The following is a 17,682-nucleotide window of genomic DNA, read 5'->3' as shown; positions in this document are numbered from 1 at the left end:
TCGCTGTGCAGAGTTGCGTCCCTTGGGCACGCCAGTTACCTATGATTGTGGGTTCAATCCCGGTTCGCCCCGATTATGTTTCTAGGTTTGTCATCACCATACCCGTGCTCGTGGGTTTCACCGAAGTGGTAAACGTCTGAGACCTGCATCACTTCGGGCTTTCCTCCCACATTAAGCTGACATGCTGCGATATAATTATATATATAACTGGAATACTGTTAAAAGCGGCGTGAAACCCAACTCACTCACTAGTCATAAGCAACGGTAACATATCATTAAAATAATACGGAGGTAAATATAATCATGTAGTTAGGAAATATGACGAACATCATAGACACAGACATGACCAAATCCTTACATTTCCTGCAGGACATCATATTTGAGGTACTCATATATCTGAAATCGGTTTCTAGGTGACCCTTGAATATGTTCGCATCATCGCTGTAGCTGTAAAACAGCATCGTGACGTGAAAACAAACCACGTTGTGTTCAGTTTATTTCTTTTAGTTTGGCAAGCTTACACACGGGTATTTTCAATATAAACTGCCGGAAAAAGGGAGTATACGACAATGTTTGATTGTGGCTTAAAATAGAAGAAAAAAAAAATGGTTATTCGATGGTAATGTATGTAATACGGATGGCATGTTATGTTTTGGACCTTAAGTTCCACTGTTTCACCGACTCTTTTCAGCCTAGAAACGTTTTGATAACGTTTGTAGCTTGGTAAATTCCAATTTTCAAGTGTATACTCTCGTTTGCCTGGCAATTTAGATTCAGATTTATAACTAATCATTTCCTTTATAAAGCGAGGACATATATGGTGGGAAGCTTTGCATGTTACATTTATGAGATGTACAACAGAAGTAGCAGGTAAAGGTATCCTTCATCCCCGGATTGAAGTGCAGGCATCGATTATCCATTTGCGTTTGTTTCAACCACTTGTCATTGCACGTGTTTCTCTCTGCACAGCTGGTGATAAAAAAAGAGACTAGCATTGAATACATTCAAATCATTTCACGAAGAAACACAGCTATACGTGTATGCTGTGATATGTTCAGCCTGTTCCCACTGTCTCAGGTGGTCATCATTATACATATTATATAGATATAGTGTTTTCAATGTGTTATCTTTTAGTGGTAAAGCGTCTGCCCCGAGAGTGGAAAGTCGTGGGCTCTATCCCAGGCCGCGACAAACCAAAAGACGTTTAAAGATTGTACGTGTTGTTACCCTGTCTGGCGCTCGGCATTAAGGGGCTACAACAAGGAGCCCGTATACTGTGTCTGAGTGGGGTATTCATGTTAAACTGCGGCATGGTATCTCAGTTGGCTAGCACTATAAAATCGGCATTAGTACGGACTTGTAAAAGCATCGACAATCACACACTAGTGAGCTGGTGATTTAGCAAGTGATTTGAGTGTAAACATTGAAGTTAACAAGTCTCGAGAATCCGACAAAACGGTTCGTACAAGGGAAGTTGGCATGACGTATGATTATTTCAATGGAATTTGATTGATGGAGTGATTGAAAGTTATTGGGTTATGCCACTTTTATTAATATAAATATGAAATTATGAGATCGAACACATACCGTTTACTGATATTATAGTTTCCTGAATCGTAAATATCTAATTGTGTGAAACAGTAAGGAGTTGGGCTGCGGCATATCTGTACTTCAGTCGTATGGCATTCCATTGATCCGGCACATTCCTTGTGACACACAGCTGCCAATCACAAACAAACAGATACCTACATAGAAATGTCCAAGGGCACATCATAAGGACATGTACGAGGGTTGATTGATAAGTTTTACGTTATGGAATTGCGTAATAGTGACATATTTTATTATGGACATTGCATAATGTCATAGAGGAATATCTACAAAATCAAGAGTAAATTGAACAAATTGTTGTGCTGTGACAAGGTATCAAGTGATGGGATGGAGTTTGGACTAAAAAACAACTAAGGGAGGTCACTATATTAATAGTTGTCAAGGTCACAACCAAGACACGATATTGTACGAGCGCCGCAATCAAATTACTGCCACTTTGAATCAACACATTCAGCTTATACTAAAGCTACTACAACATGACACTTCCAAAAGACCAGAAGATAAACGTAGCATGTTATGCTGCACATTTGAGGCATTTACAGGATGAAATTGAGTCTACGAGACGTGGGAAGCTGGGAAAAGGTGTGCCCTTCCATCGGGACAATGCACAAACACATCACAGACATTTCAGCTGGAACTGTGATGTGCATAACGTTTTGGGCAGTCAAGAGAACTGTTGCCTGCGAAACTGGAATAAAATCCTTCCAACATCGTTGACAAAAGTGTTCCATTGTGAAAAGGGAATATGTTGAATACAAATCTTTCAATTTGAGGGTCAGAATTATCAATCAACTCTCACAAGATTTAGAATAAATCAAGAAATGCTGGTTCGTGTATATAAATTTCTACATTTATATGTTTGGAAGTGTCCATGAAGAAACATATTGAATTTGCAGTGTCTCAAGAATAACAGTTTTCTTTAAAGATATTACGTCTTTAACATTTTATCGATCTAAAATTTGTTTGCATACATCTCTTGCCTGTTTGTCCAGATATAACATATGACATTGGCCATTGGATCCTTATGTATGAAGATGTGGCACGGTTGCATTTTTGGGGTGTAGTTGGTTGGCATTGTTAAAATGCAGTTAGATTGCATATATGTTTAACATGTTAGAGTAAGTGAATATGTACAACCAGAACCACAATCAGCACCAATGCAAGAGCAAAGATTCAACTTTAGTAAAAGGTCCTCTATGCATTTCGAATGCATTTCCATGGATTACATATATAGTTAATGTAAAGCGATCTTGAAATATAATGTCTACTTTGTTCACGACACTGGCTTATGTTGTATAGGAGACGAAATGTAGATGTAGTCGCCTCATTAAAATAAGAGGTAATGTGGAATGAAGTTACTTACTCGACAAAGGTTCATTTCCAGGAGTTGTGCCTGGAATAAATACGACTATTTAGTTATATAACATCAAAGACATACACACAGGACGTTATATATGTGAACTTAAAGGGGAGGAAATATGTACAAAACTGGATATCGTTCAAGGAAGGATGCATAAATGCTTACCATGGGTCGACTTTGATGGTGTGGTGCTTGTCAATGGGGATATTGTTACTGTATGTCCCATGGTACTAAATGCAGAAACACTGGATTGAGGAATGAGACTGGAGTGTGTCCCGCTTGTTGTAAGAAAAACAGTTGTATCTTTAGTCGTCGAAGGCCTTGTAGAAGGCGCCCCATTTGTTGTATGAAAGACAGTTGTATCTTTAGTCTGTGAAGTACTTGTAGATGATATCCCGCTCGTTGTATCAATGACAAGTGTATCTTTAGTCAATGGAGGCATTGTTGATAGCGCCCCACTTGTCTCAACGATAGTTGTCCATGGGGATATTTTTACTGTATGTCCTATGGTGCTAAATGCAGAAACACTGGATTTAGGAATGAGACTAGAGTGTGTCCCGCTTGTTGTATGAAAGACTGTTGTGTCTTTAGTCGTTGAAGGACTTGTAGATGACACAGCACTTGTGACACTTGTATCTTTAGTCCGTGAAGTACTTGTATATGATGTCCTGCTTGTTGTATCTTTAGTCATTGGAGGCATTGTAGTTGGCACCCCACTTGATTCAACGAAAGTTGTATAGCTGGTCATTGAAGGACTGGTAGTTACATGTGAACTCTGGGTGGTTGAGTGATGCTTGGGGGTTGTTAAAGACGTTGGTGGTATACCTGGTGACGAATATTAGGAACATAATGTCAACATAAGTTGTCTTCTAGAAACATCAGTTGCATAATTATATAGGTACGTTTCACAAAGAATGTGCATGTTGCTACCAGGGGGAAAGGAGACACTCCTCCTAAATCACAGCCTTGAGGAATTATAACAACCTCCCCTCACAAATAAATCAATTCAACCATTGTACAGTTGTTTGTCACAATACATTTCCTAAGTGCTTCATCGAAATGCATTGTGTTATCAATAATGTAGTTTTCTTACGGGTATCATATCACCATTCACCAAGACATGACACGTTATAAGCAATGTTACATGTGCCCCAACATTCATTGTGATAGGAGAAACCAAAATTGTACCACATATTTCGACCAACTTAATGGGAATATTTTAAAGGTTTAAACCTGACGAAGGCCAATTCATTCTGTTAGATAGCAACATGGTTGTAAGATAGCCCCCTTGATATAGTATTCGCAATGTCATGTCGATACAATGCGCACCAAATATGGCGATAACTTGAAAACGAGACAAAAGGGTTCGAGAAAGTCAAATTTTGCCCAGCCCTTCTGTTGTCACCTACCTTGAGGGAAACATACATCGTTGCATTTATCACCATTACAACAGCTAGCACACATGGTTGAGATCGCCGTGTCCCGCTTCCCCACTGGCGGTCCAAAATGGTTTAGAGTCTCACATTCCTACACCAGAACAATGTCTTAGACACACGGTCATATCTTCAGTAGATCTACTACTCACAGACCCTGTACATCGTCACATAGAGGTAATGTAGAAGAGGTGATATCCTTTAAAATGACGTAATATTAAAATACGTTACGTCATAAAATGTATGACGTCATATGTCAGTATCAGAGTGCAGTACGACAATATACATACTCCAGGGTAATGAGGTCGAAATGTCTGGGAAATCTATTTTTTATGGGCCATTCGTTGATACAGGAGTAAGGGGGAAGTCAAGTTTTTTTTGTAGTTTTACGCCGCACTATTTCCATCTATATATGTGGGCAGCGTGTTAAGGACAAGGCTCTGGACAAGACAACCCAGTGATTGATGCCGTCGGGATACGATGACACGCAATCAACCAAGTCTCAAAGTCTGACCACCCGATCCATTTAGCCACCTAATACGACCAGCACATGTTGAAACAGACCAATTAAAAGCCGGATTCCCTACGATGCAGGTACTCAATGGGTTGATATGGTGTCGAAGACCCAGGTTAAATTCTCTACTCGGCGCGTAAAGTACATCTTTGTTGCATCGCTCCCTATCAAAACTGGAATACTGCGAAATGAAGCAATGTTTTCTCACCAATAACACTGCATTTCATTGAACAGTGGTGTACTCACCGCGTTTTCAACACATCCAAGAATATACTTGATAGCAAAGTTTTGAGTCAACACCTTCGCTATATAACATTGCTGAAATGAAATGAAAGTTCTGTTGGGAATGGTAAATACAAGATATATATTATATAACATCACGTAGCAACTAACAACATTGATCTTATTCAATTTAAAAGACATAGTTATTAATAACATATAATGTTTTCTCTCCATATTATTGTTGAAAGACACATACTGCTTATTATACACACAAGGCAAAAAACGATGAGCAAAGGGAATGCCGTGTTTTTAAAAAAAACCAAATCGTTAGAGCCCGTGAAAAGACCCATTTGGATGCATTATGAAATAGTTGTGACTGAATACATTAACCATGTCTGAAGCGAAATTTCAATGTAGATAAAAGTAAATTAATTCTCCTATTTTCCTTTCATTTTTTTCATTAAATTTTCGAGCATGCAGTTTCATGTTTCTTGTTTATTGTCACATTTACAAAATGGACCTTGAGTCATCATTCTATTGTGCTCAATAGAAGCACAGGGGTCTATATTTGCCCAAACAGAATCCATAGTGCGTGAAAGACAAAATAGTGGTGGTGAAAATAATGTGGATGGAAGCAAGTTCTGCTCTGCTGAAACACCCGCCATTCACAAAGTTTGTATTAGAATTTAAGTGTTTGCTTGGTGCCTAATGCTGCATCCAGCCTTAGAATTCCTTGTGAAGGTAAAGGTAATACTGTGGGATATAATCGTTCCTTTGTCATACAGTTTGGGACAAAGGTTGTCATCATTTTGTATTTTGTGCATAGATTCATATAGGACACTGAATGTGGTTTATCAGATGTGTACTACTACTACTACTACTACTACTACTACTACTACTACTACTGCTCTGCTGGTTTCGTGACCCCGGTCATTAAAGGTCGACTGATTTGGATTTTCTGGCCGAGTGACGTGATTGATTGCGTGTAGTCGTTCTTCGATAGCGTGGATGTTTTCAGACACTGGCTTTTTGCTGACTAGGGCGCAAAATGACTTTCACTCTTCTGAAACGTTTGTCAGTGTCGGCTCTTGATGGAGTTTTGGTGGAGAAGAGTGAGTGAGTGAGTATGGTTTTACGCCGCTTTTAGCAATATTCCAGCATTATCACGGCAGGGGACACCAGAAATGGGCTTCACACATTGTACGCATGTCGGGAATCGAGCCTGGGTCTTCGGCGTGACGAGCTAATTCTGCTGCTACTACTTCTACCTACTACTACAAAGGCGGGGGGTGAAGTTATCAACATACCTCATCAGCCTGACATCTGGTCTCATGTACGCAACGTCGTGGATCATTTATGAAGCGACAGCTGTAGCACACGTTGCCCTTGCCAACTGTAAGTACTTGAAGAAATTAGAGTGGACGTGCAAGAAAACACAGATATAATATAAAGTATGAGTACTTGATAGATCTGAAGTATGATATTTTATACAGATGTAACCAAAGAAGGTATTATCTGACATACCTCCTGCACTGCAACCGCCGGCGTTACAAAGGTTGCCATCGCAACACTCCTCACACTTGAGTACCTTCACGTCACGCCTACCGGAGTCAGATCTTCTGTGGAATGCCGAGTAGCATTCCTGGAACATGCCATAAATGTTGTTTACTGGTGTTCTATTGTGTCGAACCTTTCTGACTCGAATTATACTATTGTTTCGAATTGAGTGCACCTCCTTCGTCATGCACAAGTACACAGATGAGATAAATGTGAGTGAGCGAATGAATGCTTTTTTAGGTGACATCACATTTACATAATGGTAATCTGCAAAAAATGACAAATCATATTATAAATTTATATATATTGGTAATTGAGGGCTCCATTGACTATTGTAGTCATATAAGTCAATGAGTTACCGTCAAACCGATGTCAAATAAAGGGACATTTAAAATATATTAATAATGGTACATGTATCTTAAAACTCACTGAAATTCTTCGACACCCGACGCTGAAAATAGCAGATCCACGATTTGTTGAATGTTCATCTGTGTAACATTGCTGAAATACAGATAACAGATATTACGAAACATCATGTTGACCAGGAAATCAGACATGTTACGATTACGCAACATCGCATTGACCAGTATTGCGGGTAGATTGCGAAACACTGTGTTGACCAGTATATCATATATATCACACAGTACTGTGTTGACAAGTTTTTGAAATATGTCACTCAGTACAGTGTTGACCAGTATTTCTGATATATTGCGAAACGTCGTGTTGACCAAAAATGAGACATACGGATGTATCACGTCATGTCACAATCTCAAGTAATCCGTCCCGTCTTGATATTGAGCTCAGGTTCACTGTATCATGTAGTTGATCCTACCTCATCAGGTCTGCACTGTGTGGTCACGTTACACAGATACGGTTTGTCCACACTTGCACAGGAGTAACAGCGATGACCACCTGAAATCAGATCCATGCATATGAAGATCGTGACCTTACTGATGAGGGGCGTTCGGGTAGCCTAGTGGTTAAAGCGTTCGCTCGTCACGCCGAAGACCCAGGTTCGATTCCCGAAATGGGTACAATGTGTGAAGCCCATTTCTGGTGTCCCCCGCCGTGATATTGCTGGAATATTGCTAAAAGCGGCGTAAAACCATACTCACTCACTCCCTTACAGATGACATCAGTAAACTATAGTGAGACCTAGGGGTTGCCTAGTTGTTCGCTTGTTACGTCGAAGGCCTGCGTCTGATTTCCAACATAGGTATTATGTGTAAGGCCCATTTCCTGTATATTGCTATCATATTCTTGAATGATACCGTAACTGTAAGCTGTATTCATTGATATCATGCAAAGTTTCTCTGACTTGTTGATGTTGTCATCATCGTTGTTGTTCTTGTCCTTTGTGTACAAACCTGGGTCATTGTTATTGATTGGAACGCTTGGGGCACAGCTAGAAACATTCAGCAGAGATATAACTGAAACGCAAAAAAGACATGGTTAAACACGTGACAATTCTACGATTATGAACAAAAGTGTTGAAACAGCAAAACATATTTTACGAAGAATGCATGTTTTATTCTGATTTTAGAACGATCCATTTCTGGGCCAGGATACATTCACCTTTTCACCTGATATCACTGCTATATTTGATAGTGATATAAACATATGATCGCCATATAGTCGACTCTGCTCGACTCTGCTCGACTCTGCTCGACGAGGCTTGTCGTGAATATGGAAACGTTTTTATTGCTTTTATTATTCAGATTATGTGATATCGTTCAATACTGGTCAAATTGACGGTTTTGTGTAACACTTTAATATCACTTGTTCTTTCAATGGAACGTCGTTGGAAGTAGTAGTACTCTATTGCTTGTCGTAGGAAACAACTAAATTGGACAGGGTGGACTAATTCGGTGACCTGGTTGACCCGACGGAGTAGGGTGATACTCATGATATCAACCACTGGTGTGCCTGGACATGCCCCATTATGTCGCCTTAATACGGCTGGAATATTGCTGACTGCGGCGTGATGAAACAAACAAAAACATACACTGGCTAGTTTACATTGGGAACTTCCTCGATGGATACACTTACCTACGACAAGTATTGCCGGGAACATGGCGCTTCTGTAGGCTATTGGTGAGTTTTGGGAATATTTCTACCAGGATAACAAGCAAAAATGTTGTTCTATTTGTGTAATATCCTGTCAGGTGCAGCTTTGTGCGAAGGAGTCAACACCTATTTGTCCTATCTTATCTCGTTTCAGACTTGCAAGCTGTTCGTTCTTGAAGATGGTGTTTACATTGCTTCCTGTTCCACGAATAGTGAGACTTTGAAAACGTGCTGTTGAGTACATTCGACTGAAATAAAGCTTAATCTTCAACTATTAATAATTTGTTTTTGGTTTGTTAATTTTATTATTTTTGTATTTATTTATTTATTTATTTATTTATTTATTTATTTATTTTAATTTTTGTGTGTGTGTGTGTGTGTGTGTGGGGGGGGTTATATATAATTTTGTTTTGAGACTTAAGCTGGTACATTGGGCAAACAGGTAAAAAGTGATATGTCATCTTTAATATCTACCAAACTGCTAAGACAGAAAATATTTTGTTTTCTCCAGCGCGAGAGAATTCAGCATTTGTGCAATACATTTCATCACCCTTTTATAACATATACTATGTTTGCCTGGCGCCTGTCTCATGAATGAAAGCCGTTGTTCGTCGTAGTCAGCAACATTCAATCAGTATATATAATCGTTCGGGAAAGATGACGTACAATACTCCAGGCAGCATGACGTGGCCTGGCCTTGGGTGCTGTCGAAACTATGTTGGATATGTTACAAAGAATATGGACTGAGACTGACGAGAATATGTACGATGTTTACAAACATACTTTGTGTATATATTGTGTTACAGTTTCTTACCTTACCAGCGGCAAGTTTTAAGCCAATAGGCTATGTTGATGTAGCATTCAAAGAAAAAAAGAAGTAAATATCAGTGAATACCTGTGGGGGTTCATCGTCTATTGGCTTCCATTTCAACCCTGTGTTGATACTTCATTTTCTCAATGGTACGTAAAGACATTCGGATCTACACAGTGTGTATGATGCTCGTGTTGCATGATAAAATGACGTTGTTCAAAAGAAAGGTATAAATTGTTATTTGCGCAATGAATTTATACTAAGCATCAGTTAGGTTAATAACCCTATAATTGTAAAATCAAACTGTATATATTTCATAAGGTTCTCCTCAAAACGGGGCAGTCGGGAAGCCTGGTGGTCAAAGCGTTTCACTTGTCAAGCCGATGACCTGGGTTCGATTCCCGACATGGGTACAATGTGTGAAGCCCATTTCTGGTGTCCCCCTCCGTGATATTGCCGGAATATTGCTGAAAGCGTCGTAAAACCATACTCACTCACTCGCCTCATAACTGTTACCGCCATCGGTGACCCATATTTCACATGCCAATGAGTTGGATCTGACGCCGCTTTGACTAGTATTCTAGTTATATATATCAATGAGGGAGGAAAGCCCAAAGTGATGCTCTCTGTCGTTTACCACTTTGGTAAATCCAGGAGCTCGAGTCTGGTGCTGAAAACCTTGAAACATAATTGTGTCGAACCGGGAATCGAACCATAGGTTTCTGGTGTGCCCAAGGGATGAAACCCTGCACAACAAATCGCGGCGACTTAGACGACTGGGGCACCCGTGCCCCTTTACGGTGGAACCCGTCAAAAACACGTACAAAGGCAAGACAAGTGTGCACGTGTACAAAAACTGGAACACATCGTACAGGCCAAAGTAAGAAATTGCATTAAACATTATTTTGGTCACTGATGCGTAAAATTGGCCTTGAAAGTTGCAACCATGATCAAACAATTTTGAGAGAGAGTTGTATGACGTTGTTCAGAATCGATTGTCCATCAAAAGTTGTGCAATATTAGTACCAAAGGCTAGAACTCCTGGAATGTTGTCTTGTGGATAGTTTTTCTCAGTCTGAATCTTTATGCATACTCACTGGTCTCTTTTTTCTAGTTCAAGACGGAATTGACCACTTAACCATTGGTCAACGATATCAGATCATCAATACACCTGAAGCTTAAGTTAAACTTCTTGGCCACCTTCCCTTGTTTTGTTTTGCAAATCCGCGAGAGCCCATTTCATATATACAAACATCTAATCATGAAAACAACCCTCAGGCTATATTTTAAGCCTCCTTTGTGCAATACAGAACAACATGTCTGAGTGAATAACCTTTATTTTGTCATCATATTTACTCGGACATGCATGTTTTGGAAGACATGTAAGGCTTAAACATTGGTTGTATTATCTGTTAAACACTCGGTTGTGCGCAGTCGTTGTTGCAGTTGTCCACGTCACAGCAGCTGGCGCACATGGTTGATAGAACCTGGTCCCGCTTTCTCCGTTGCAGAGTCTTACAGTCCTACACATATGGCAATAGTTTGCAAAAGATAGTTACTTCATTTAACATGAATGAATACTACAGTGAAAGAGGTTGGTGTGCTTGCTCCAACATTAAGACGTAACTACACAGATCATGTTGGCACATGCGTTTGCTGTTGATATGACACTGATATCAAAATAGCTCATAATGATAAAAGCGACAAAACCCTTTCTATAATCCTAAGAAATCTCTACTAAAAGCTGAATAGATTGCACAATTCCGACTATTTCAAAACCTATCCTGGTCCAAATAACAGTTGAACCCTGTATTTCAACTTCGTTGAATGGAGTCACTGTCTGATAAGCCTAAAGGGCCTCCAACGTAACAACCACTGCTCACATTTTAAGCTATACTTTGTTTAATAGAGATAGTATTTTGAAAGAGGTTTGAAATAAAAAGGGTCGTTGTTGGGAGTACTTACATCATTATCCAGACAGCCGAGTTTATATTTTATGGCAAAAACGTCTGTCAAAACCTTTTGAGCGTAGCATTGCTGAAACATTTGAAAAGAATACTGAAGCACACTACTGCTAGCTAGTTCAATATGTAAGATGTGCGAGTAGGATACAAATATACAGTAATACGTATAATACATCCACAATATTCTTTAATTGTATGTGAACCTGCTGTTCTTTATACACAATTCATTATTATTGATTGCGACAAAAAATACAGTCAGGCACGCAATACTAAAATTATATGCTCTTTAACCACAGGTAATGACATGTAAGCTGTATTCATTACTTAAAGGTGACGTGAAGTGAAATGGGGTTCACCGTTGCGTTCAGGGTTATTGCACTCATATAGCGACGTGCATGCACAGTGTACTGACTCTGAGCCCACTGAGACCATGCCGCAGTTTAACGTGAATACACCACTCAGACACAGTATACGGACTCCAAGCCGGCCAGTCCCAATTTATCCCAGGCAGGATAAAAATAAGTACCATCTTGTATGACGGGCCCGGGGATCGAACCCACGACTTTCCGCCCGCAGACACTCTATCCACTGGACCACGGAGACGGTCCCTTATATAAAAGGTTTTTTTTCCAATTGCTCTGCATAGATTTGATAAGATATCTTTTATTGTAGGTGCCACATGCCACCTTTTTGTCTATTTCCGTGAGATGTTATGATGAAAGCATATGCGCAACATGTACAGCCTTCAGGCTTAACATGCAAGTACCGCATATAAGGCAACCCTCTTGACACTTTCAGGAGCGGTGCCTTTGTGTTGGACGGGATCGCCTACTTCACCTGATGGAACTGTCAATGTCTCACTTAGAATCCAGTAACATCTGTCCCAAGGTATATGAGAGTAGACTGCCGGGAAAGTGTCACGTGGTAGGACAAGGGATTCTCTGGTCTGCTCTGACGACGGGACATATACTATTTGAAAACGCGACAATAATGTCCCAAAAGGTCTGGTGACACGACTTGCGTATTAATGCAAGTAGTAACAAGCCATGACAAGCCATAACAAGTGACAAACCGTGACAAGTTGTGAGAAACCGTGACAAGCCGTTACAAGCTGTTACAAGTTGTAACAACTTGTTACATGTCGCAACTAGCCATAACAAGTCATGCTCTTTAGCTAAACTATGGGTGAGATATCCAAGTAAACATGTGAGAAACATTTTATTCATATAGGACAACGCAAGACGTCTCTGTCTACATACTGTTTGTCGACAACCTGAGGACGTCTGAAACTGCTTCTATTCAGTGCGCATTACGTACAATAGGTACCTTCATATTTCATCCGGTATTATTAAGTAGCGTGTTGTGTGATTGACATTGACATACATAAACTGTACACAAGGCACTTCCCTTGGCCGTGGTGGCACATAACAGTTTAACATGCAATGAGTATTAAGGATTCATTTACTTGAGTTGTTCGACATGTCGTCTTCTTGAAGCAAAGTCTGGGATTACTGATGAAGTTACAGTCGTAGCAAACGGTGCCTTTCGCAGCTAGAAAAAAGATAGGACGTGGGGAAGATTGTGAAAATTTGAGAGGGTGAACTGAACTTAACACGGCTTTGAACAATATTTCAGTATTTCAGTCATATCACGGCGTGTCTGCAAAGTGATGCAGTTTCTTTGGCCTTTCCTACTTCGTTCAAAACCATCTAGTATGAGAACTGATCTGAAACACCCTAATTAGGGTAAATCTGGGATTCAAACCCATGGTTCGAATCCGACACGTCAAAGGGAGGCAACTCATATCAGGCAAATTGTAAAGTGGCGATTATTGTTTGAGGTAAATAGTTCAAGTTATGAGTTAATTTCCAACTTACATTCGGCGTCACATCCTCCTTTGTTACAGTAGTTGCCATGGCAACACTCCTCACACTTGAGGATAGGGGGAACCCTCTTCTCTTCTGACCTCCGACCTAACTTGGCAGCACAAATCTGGAAAAAATGTTTTTGAATGTGTAAAGTTATAATTCAGCTCATCACTAAACAATCGCATTTCAAGATATGTTTTATACAAGGCAGTATTATGTATACCTGAGGTGTCAACACAAGAGAAAATTTTCTTGATTATCCACTGAACATGCCAGTGGGCGTAAAACTCAAATTAGTGGTGAAAATTATATGAATGGATCTCTGAAAATCAGTGATGACACCAGGTGTTCGTATGCAATGTGGTCACAACTTCGTTAAGGATGGCAGTTTGTACAATATATTATATTCGCCAGTTTGAATGTGTGAAGTTACTCAATGTTTCTTCATATTGCATCGTGCAAATGTGGTCCAGGTCCAGGATCGACTTAAATGCCCCCGGATATATCTGGGTATGGGATCGTTTTGACAGGAAGAGGGTTGAACAGAAAGAATTGTACAATAAAGCAACAACTCACTGAGACGGCCCGACACCCAGCATCGTACACTCTAGTTCCACGTTCCGTCATATACTTGTCTACGTAACATTGCTGAAAGCGACAAATAAAAATGAAATGCACATTGACCAGGTACTGATCTGAGACATATCTGCTGATAGGAACTAACAAATTGCATGATATAAAACACGTTTATAATTACAAAACCATGTTCTAATGTCGTTCATGCTTTGCATCGTGTACGTACTATTTATTGTTTGTTTCAATTAAAATGAAAATCTATATAGTCAAAGGATCATTACATTTGATGAATTTATGCTTTATAACTATGTCATGGAGAGACGTACGTCAACGTATGGACTGAATATGTCATGGGGAGACGTTCGACAAATATGGAACAAAGGACTCCTAGGATATGTCTAGGAGAGATGTACGACTAAGTATTGACAATGAATATGTCTAGGGAGAAGAGTACGTGAATGCATGGACTCTGAATAGTTCTCAATATGTGTCAAATAATTCATTAATCCAAAACTTGTTAATTGGCACCCTTTCGCTGGGAAAGGGATACCGGTATTTACGGGATTCCGCTGTATGGAGGTGGAGGAACGTTACCTCATTAGGTCTGCACTCCACAGTGACGTTGCAGTTGTAGGGGTGGTCTATACGCAGACACGAGTAGCAGTGGGTCAAGACTGCAAGTACAGGAAGGTTGGGATATCAGAGATAGTAAAACGTAGGGCTCCTTAAAAAACAAAACAACCTCTTCAACATGAACATTTGTAAGCAGAGTACAAGCATCAAATGTTATAGCCCCTAGTAAACAGGCTGGCATAATGCTATGTTACGTCATGTCAGGCGATGTTGTCTCGACTAACCCACGTTAAACTGTTACCTCTAAAGCAGAACCTAAATAAATCGACAGAACAGTCTCCATAAATGCAAGATATGTCTGCTAAAAGAACAGTCCTTTGTCCATCCGTTTGGTCACTGATCCGTCAAATTTAGAAATGGACTTCACATGTATGCAACAAAACTCGAAAGATTTACAAAGGCATTGAATGTACCATGATCGAACAACTTTTGAACAAGAGCCGTATGACACTCTTATATACTCATGAAAAGAACATTCTCGAAAGTTGTGAAAGGTAGACCCCAAAGACTGGAGCTGCTGAAAAGATTCTTGACATAAGTTGACAAATGGAAAATTCAAGTGATCCCTCTTGTCATACAGTCCTGTGGATAGCGACCTTTCAGTTTTACTTTATGTGTAATAAATAAGCGACCCGTAAGAAGTCCCGTAAAGAATCTTAGAATAAAACCCGGTTACAAATGCTCGTACGAGACTGGTCGATTATTTACAGGTTGCCGTCATATATTTTGAATATTGATGTGTGTGGCGTTAAACAAATATAAAACGCCAACGCCAGAGAATACCCAGTCTCCATTATACGACGGAACAGATTCCGTTGGGCGTAAAAGGGAAAATAGAAGTGAAAATCATTGGAATGAATCACTACAAAATCAGTGATGAAACCAGGTGTTCGCGAATAAGGAAAGCATATCCTGCCTAAACGTAGCACCGCCATTCAGAGTAAAAAGCAAGTGACATATAAATTAGCACTATGATGTCCGTGCAGAACGGCCAGCCAACTTGTATAACTTGTATAACAAGAAGATGACCTACCAATCAGAAAGCCAAAGATGGAGTAAGGTTAACGCCCTCCCGTTTACCCATTGTCCATTGCCATTTACCTATCATTGATAATTTAGTCCTGGCTTCCAGTTGTCCATACTATCAGCGTTAATTATCTGTTGGCTTCCCCTGTTAAGTTTCCACCTTTTCTTACGTTATTACTTTTGTTGTTTTGCTAACATTATATATATGCTCCTTGCCTCATATATCATTCATTCACCTGATGAAGGAGTAAGCATATACTCCGAAACGTTGTTCCTCATAATAAAGAAGTTGACATCCATAAATTCGCTTCCTTATGTGTATCACTTCTGAGTGCCTTTCAAAGATTTAATGGAAAATTTTGTTTTCAAGGGTAACAACGGGATACATCGTGCTTCTCAGTACTGGACTCACTCGGATTTTGACAGTCTTGGTTGCAGTAGTTGCCGTCGCAGCAGGCGGAGCACATTGTGGAGAGCACCTTGTCTCGCTTCCTGTCTCCTTTAACGTTACATTCCTTCGAAGAAATGAAGAAAAATACACATTTACTGAATTAAATCTCGGACCTGGTAGGGAGCCAGGTCACTGGTAAAAATGTTTAACTCAATTCGAAATATTACAATTCATGCTAACTGACATACAAAACCTCGCAAAACATTTTCAGTCACAGTGTAATCTTGGGAACATCGAGTTTTCCCTTGTTCGAGACAAACCATTATGCTGCTTGTAATTCTACCTATGCAATTACTAAATCGTCTTTGCTGTACCTAAACGCTTTATTCCTGCATTCAAAACACCTGTCGAGGCACGTTATTGAATACTTACAGAATCTTCTGCACATCCAAGATTATATTTTATTTTATAGTTGTCAGTATACACCTTATCGACGAAGCAGTGCTAAAATAAATTAAACATACATGAAAGTATCCTTAAAAACTCGTACAACAGTGTCAGTGAATCCAATCCAATCCTGCTGCTGATACTACTGATGGATTAGTTCGATCCTTTTATCAATATCTTCGCCAAACTTGTGGTTTTGACACAGGTCCATCTATGGTACGACCCAGAATATGTAGAGGGCCTCATGGAAAATGATAAATACAAAATTCCTTGGAATAGGCCCGTAGACAGCCTCAGTCATAGCAGGGGCCGACAAATCTGATCTTGTCCTTTTTGCTAAATCTAATGAAATCATTTATATCATTGAATTTCTTGTCCCTTTTGACATTAATGTGAAGCTGCAGTGTTGAGGAGTCGTCACTTTCTTTGAAAAGTTCTGGATAGGGTCGACGAGGTAGCGCTTCCTAGGAAAAGCCCAATTCGCTATCTGGGCTAGTGTACAGGGGGCAAGGGCCCTGGGCTGATGATGAGCCTAAACATAGTCACCCAAACACTCTTTGTTGCACTTTTTATGTTAATCTGAACATGATAATAAATTACGTTTATAATAGACAGGCATATTGTTTGCTCTAGAGTTTCTTATGATTTGTCCCATACTATATGTAAATTCTCAGGTATGTTCATAATTAATGATTATTTCTGATTATGCGTCTTGTCCAGAAAAGATTAAATTTAACGTATACGAACGACAGATGTTGATGTCCTCGACCAATGGAACTACCTCATTTGCATTACATCTCGTCTCCTTGTCACATGTTTTCGGGTCATCGATGAAGTCACATTGGTAACAACTGTATCCTTTCGGTGCTGGTAAGAACAAGATACAAACGGGTCAGTTTGTTTGATATTCTGGAGGGAGCTTTATATTTGTTGTTTTTCGCCTTCCGCATGTTATGTTAAAAGGTTGGTTCCGAAAATGACAACATCAAAGATAAGAACAACCTGCATGATCTTTCTGGTTCAATATTGAAACGGGATTTTGGTCACAGTTCAATAGCGGGCACGGATGGCCCAGTCGTCTAAGGCGCCGCGACTCGATGTACAGAGTTGCGTCCCTTTGGCACGCCAGAAACCTATGATTGTAGGTTCGAATCCCGATTCGCCCCGATAATGTTCCTAGGTTTGTCAGCACCATACCTGTGCTC

General features: G+C 39.9%; 2 protein-coding genes across 2 annotated transcripts in view; both read right to left on the bottom strand.

Moving 5' to 3' along the window:
• Nucleotides 1-513: 513 nt before the first annotated feature.
• LOC139459627 (mucin-22-like) lies at nucleotides 514-8,830 on the bottom strand. Its single transcript, XM_071241208.1, has 12 exons — nucleotides 8,744-8,830; nucleotides 8,062-8,124; nucleotides 7,527-7,606; nucleotides 7,124-7,195; nucleotides 6,662-6,779; nucleotides 6,445-6,539; nucleotides 5,162-5,233; nucleotides 4,378-4,495; nucleotides 3,134-3,793; nucleotides 2,972-3,001; nucleotides 1,588-1,720; nucleotides 514-969 (listed from the first exon to the last, which is right to left on the bottom strand). Exons 1-12 carry the CDS (start codon nucleotides 8,766-8,768, stop codon nucleotides 786-788), a joined length of 1,650 nt encoding a protein of 549 aa, XP_071097309.1. The 5' UTR covers nucleotides 8,769-8,830; the 3' UTR covers nucleotides 514-785.
• Nucleotides 8,831-10,902: 2,072 nt separating this feature from the next.
• Nucleotides 10,903-17,682, bottom strand: part of LOC139458922 (uncharacterized) — a 10,847-nt gene continuing 4,067 nt past the window's right edge. The window contains exons 6-14 of the mRNA XM_071240358.1: nucleotides 17,259-17,344; nucleotides 16,463-16,534; nucleotides 16,052-16,154; nucleotides 14,575-14,654; nucleotides 13,981-14,052; nucleotides 13,414-13,528; nucleotides 13,002-13,087; nucleotides 11,538-11,609; nucleotides 10,903-11,095 (exon numbers count right to left, since the gene is read on the bottom strand). Coding sequence (XP_071096459.1) covers nucleotides 10,985-11,095; nucleotides 11,538-11,609; nucleotides 13,002-13,087; nucleotides 13,414-13,528; nucleotides 13,981-14,052; nucleotides 14,575-14,654; nucleotides 16,052-16,154; nucleotides 16,463-16,534; nucleotides 17,259-17,344 — 797 coding nt within the window. The 3' untranslated portion in view covers nucleotides 10,903-10,984. The remainder of the gene's footprint in view (nucleotides 11,096-11,537; nucleotides 11,610-13,001; nucleotides 13,088-13,413; nucleotides 13,529-13,980; nucleotides 14,053-14,574; nucleotides 14,655-16,051; nucleotides 16,155-16,462; nucleotides 16,535-17,258; nucleotides 17,345-17,682) is intronic.

The sequence above is a fragment of the Haliotis cracherodii genome, unplaced genomic scaffold, assembly GCF_022045235.1.
Source record: "Haliotis cracherodii isolate W230 unplaced genomic scaffold, xgHalCrac1.p SCAF_13, whole genome shotgun sequence".
Taxonomy (NCBI): domain Eukaryota; kingdom Metazoa; phylum Mollusca; class Gastropoda; order Lepetellida; family Haliotidae; genus Haliotis; species Haliotis cracherodii.
This window is presented reverse-complemented; position numbering and strand designations above follow the sequence as displayed.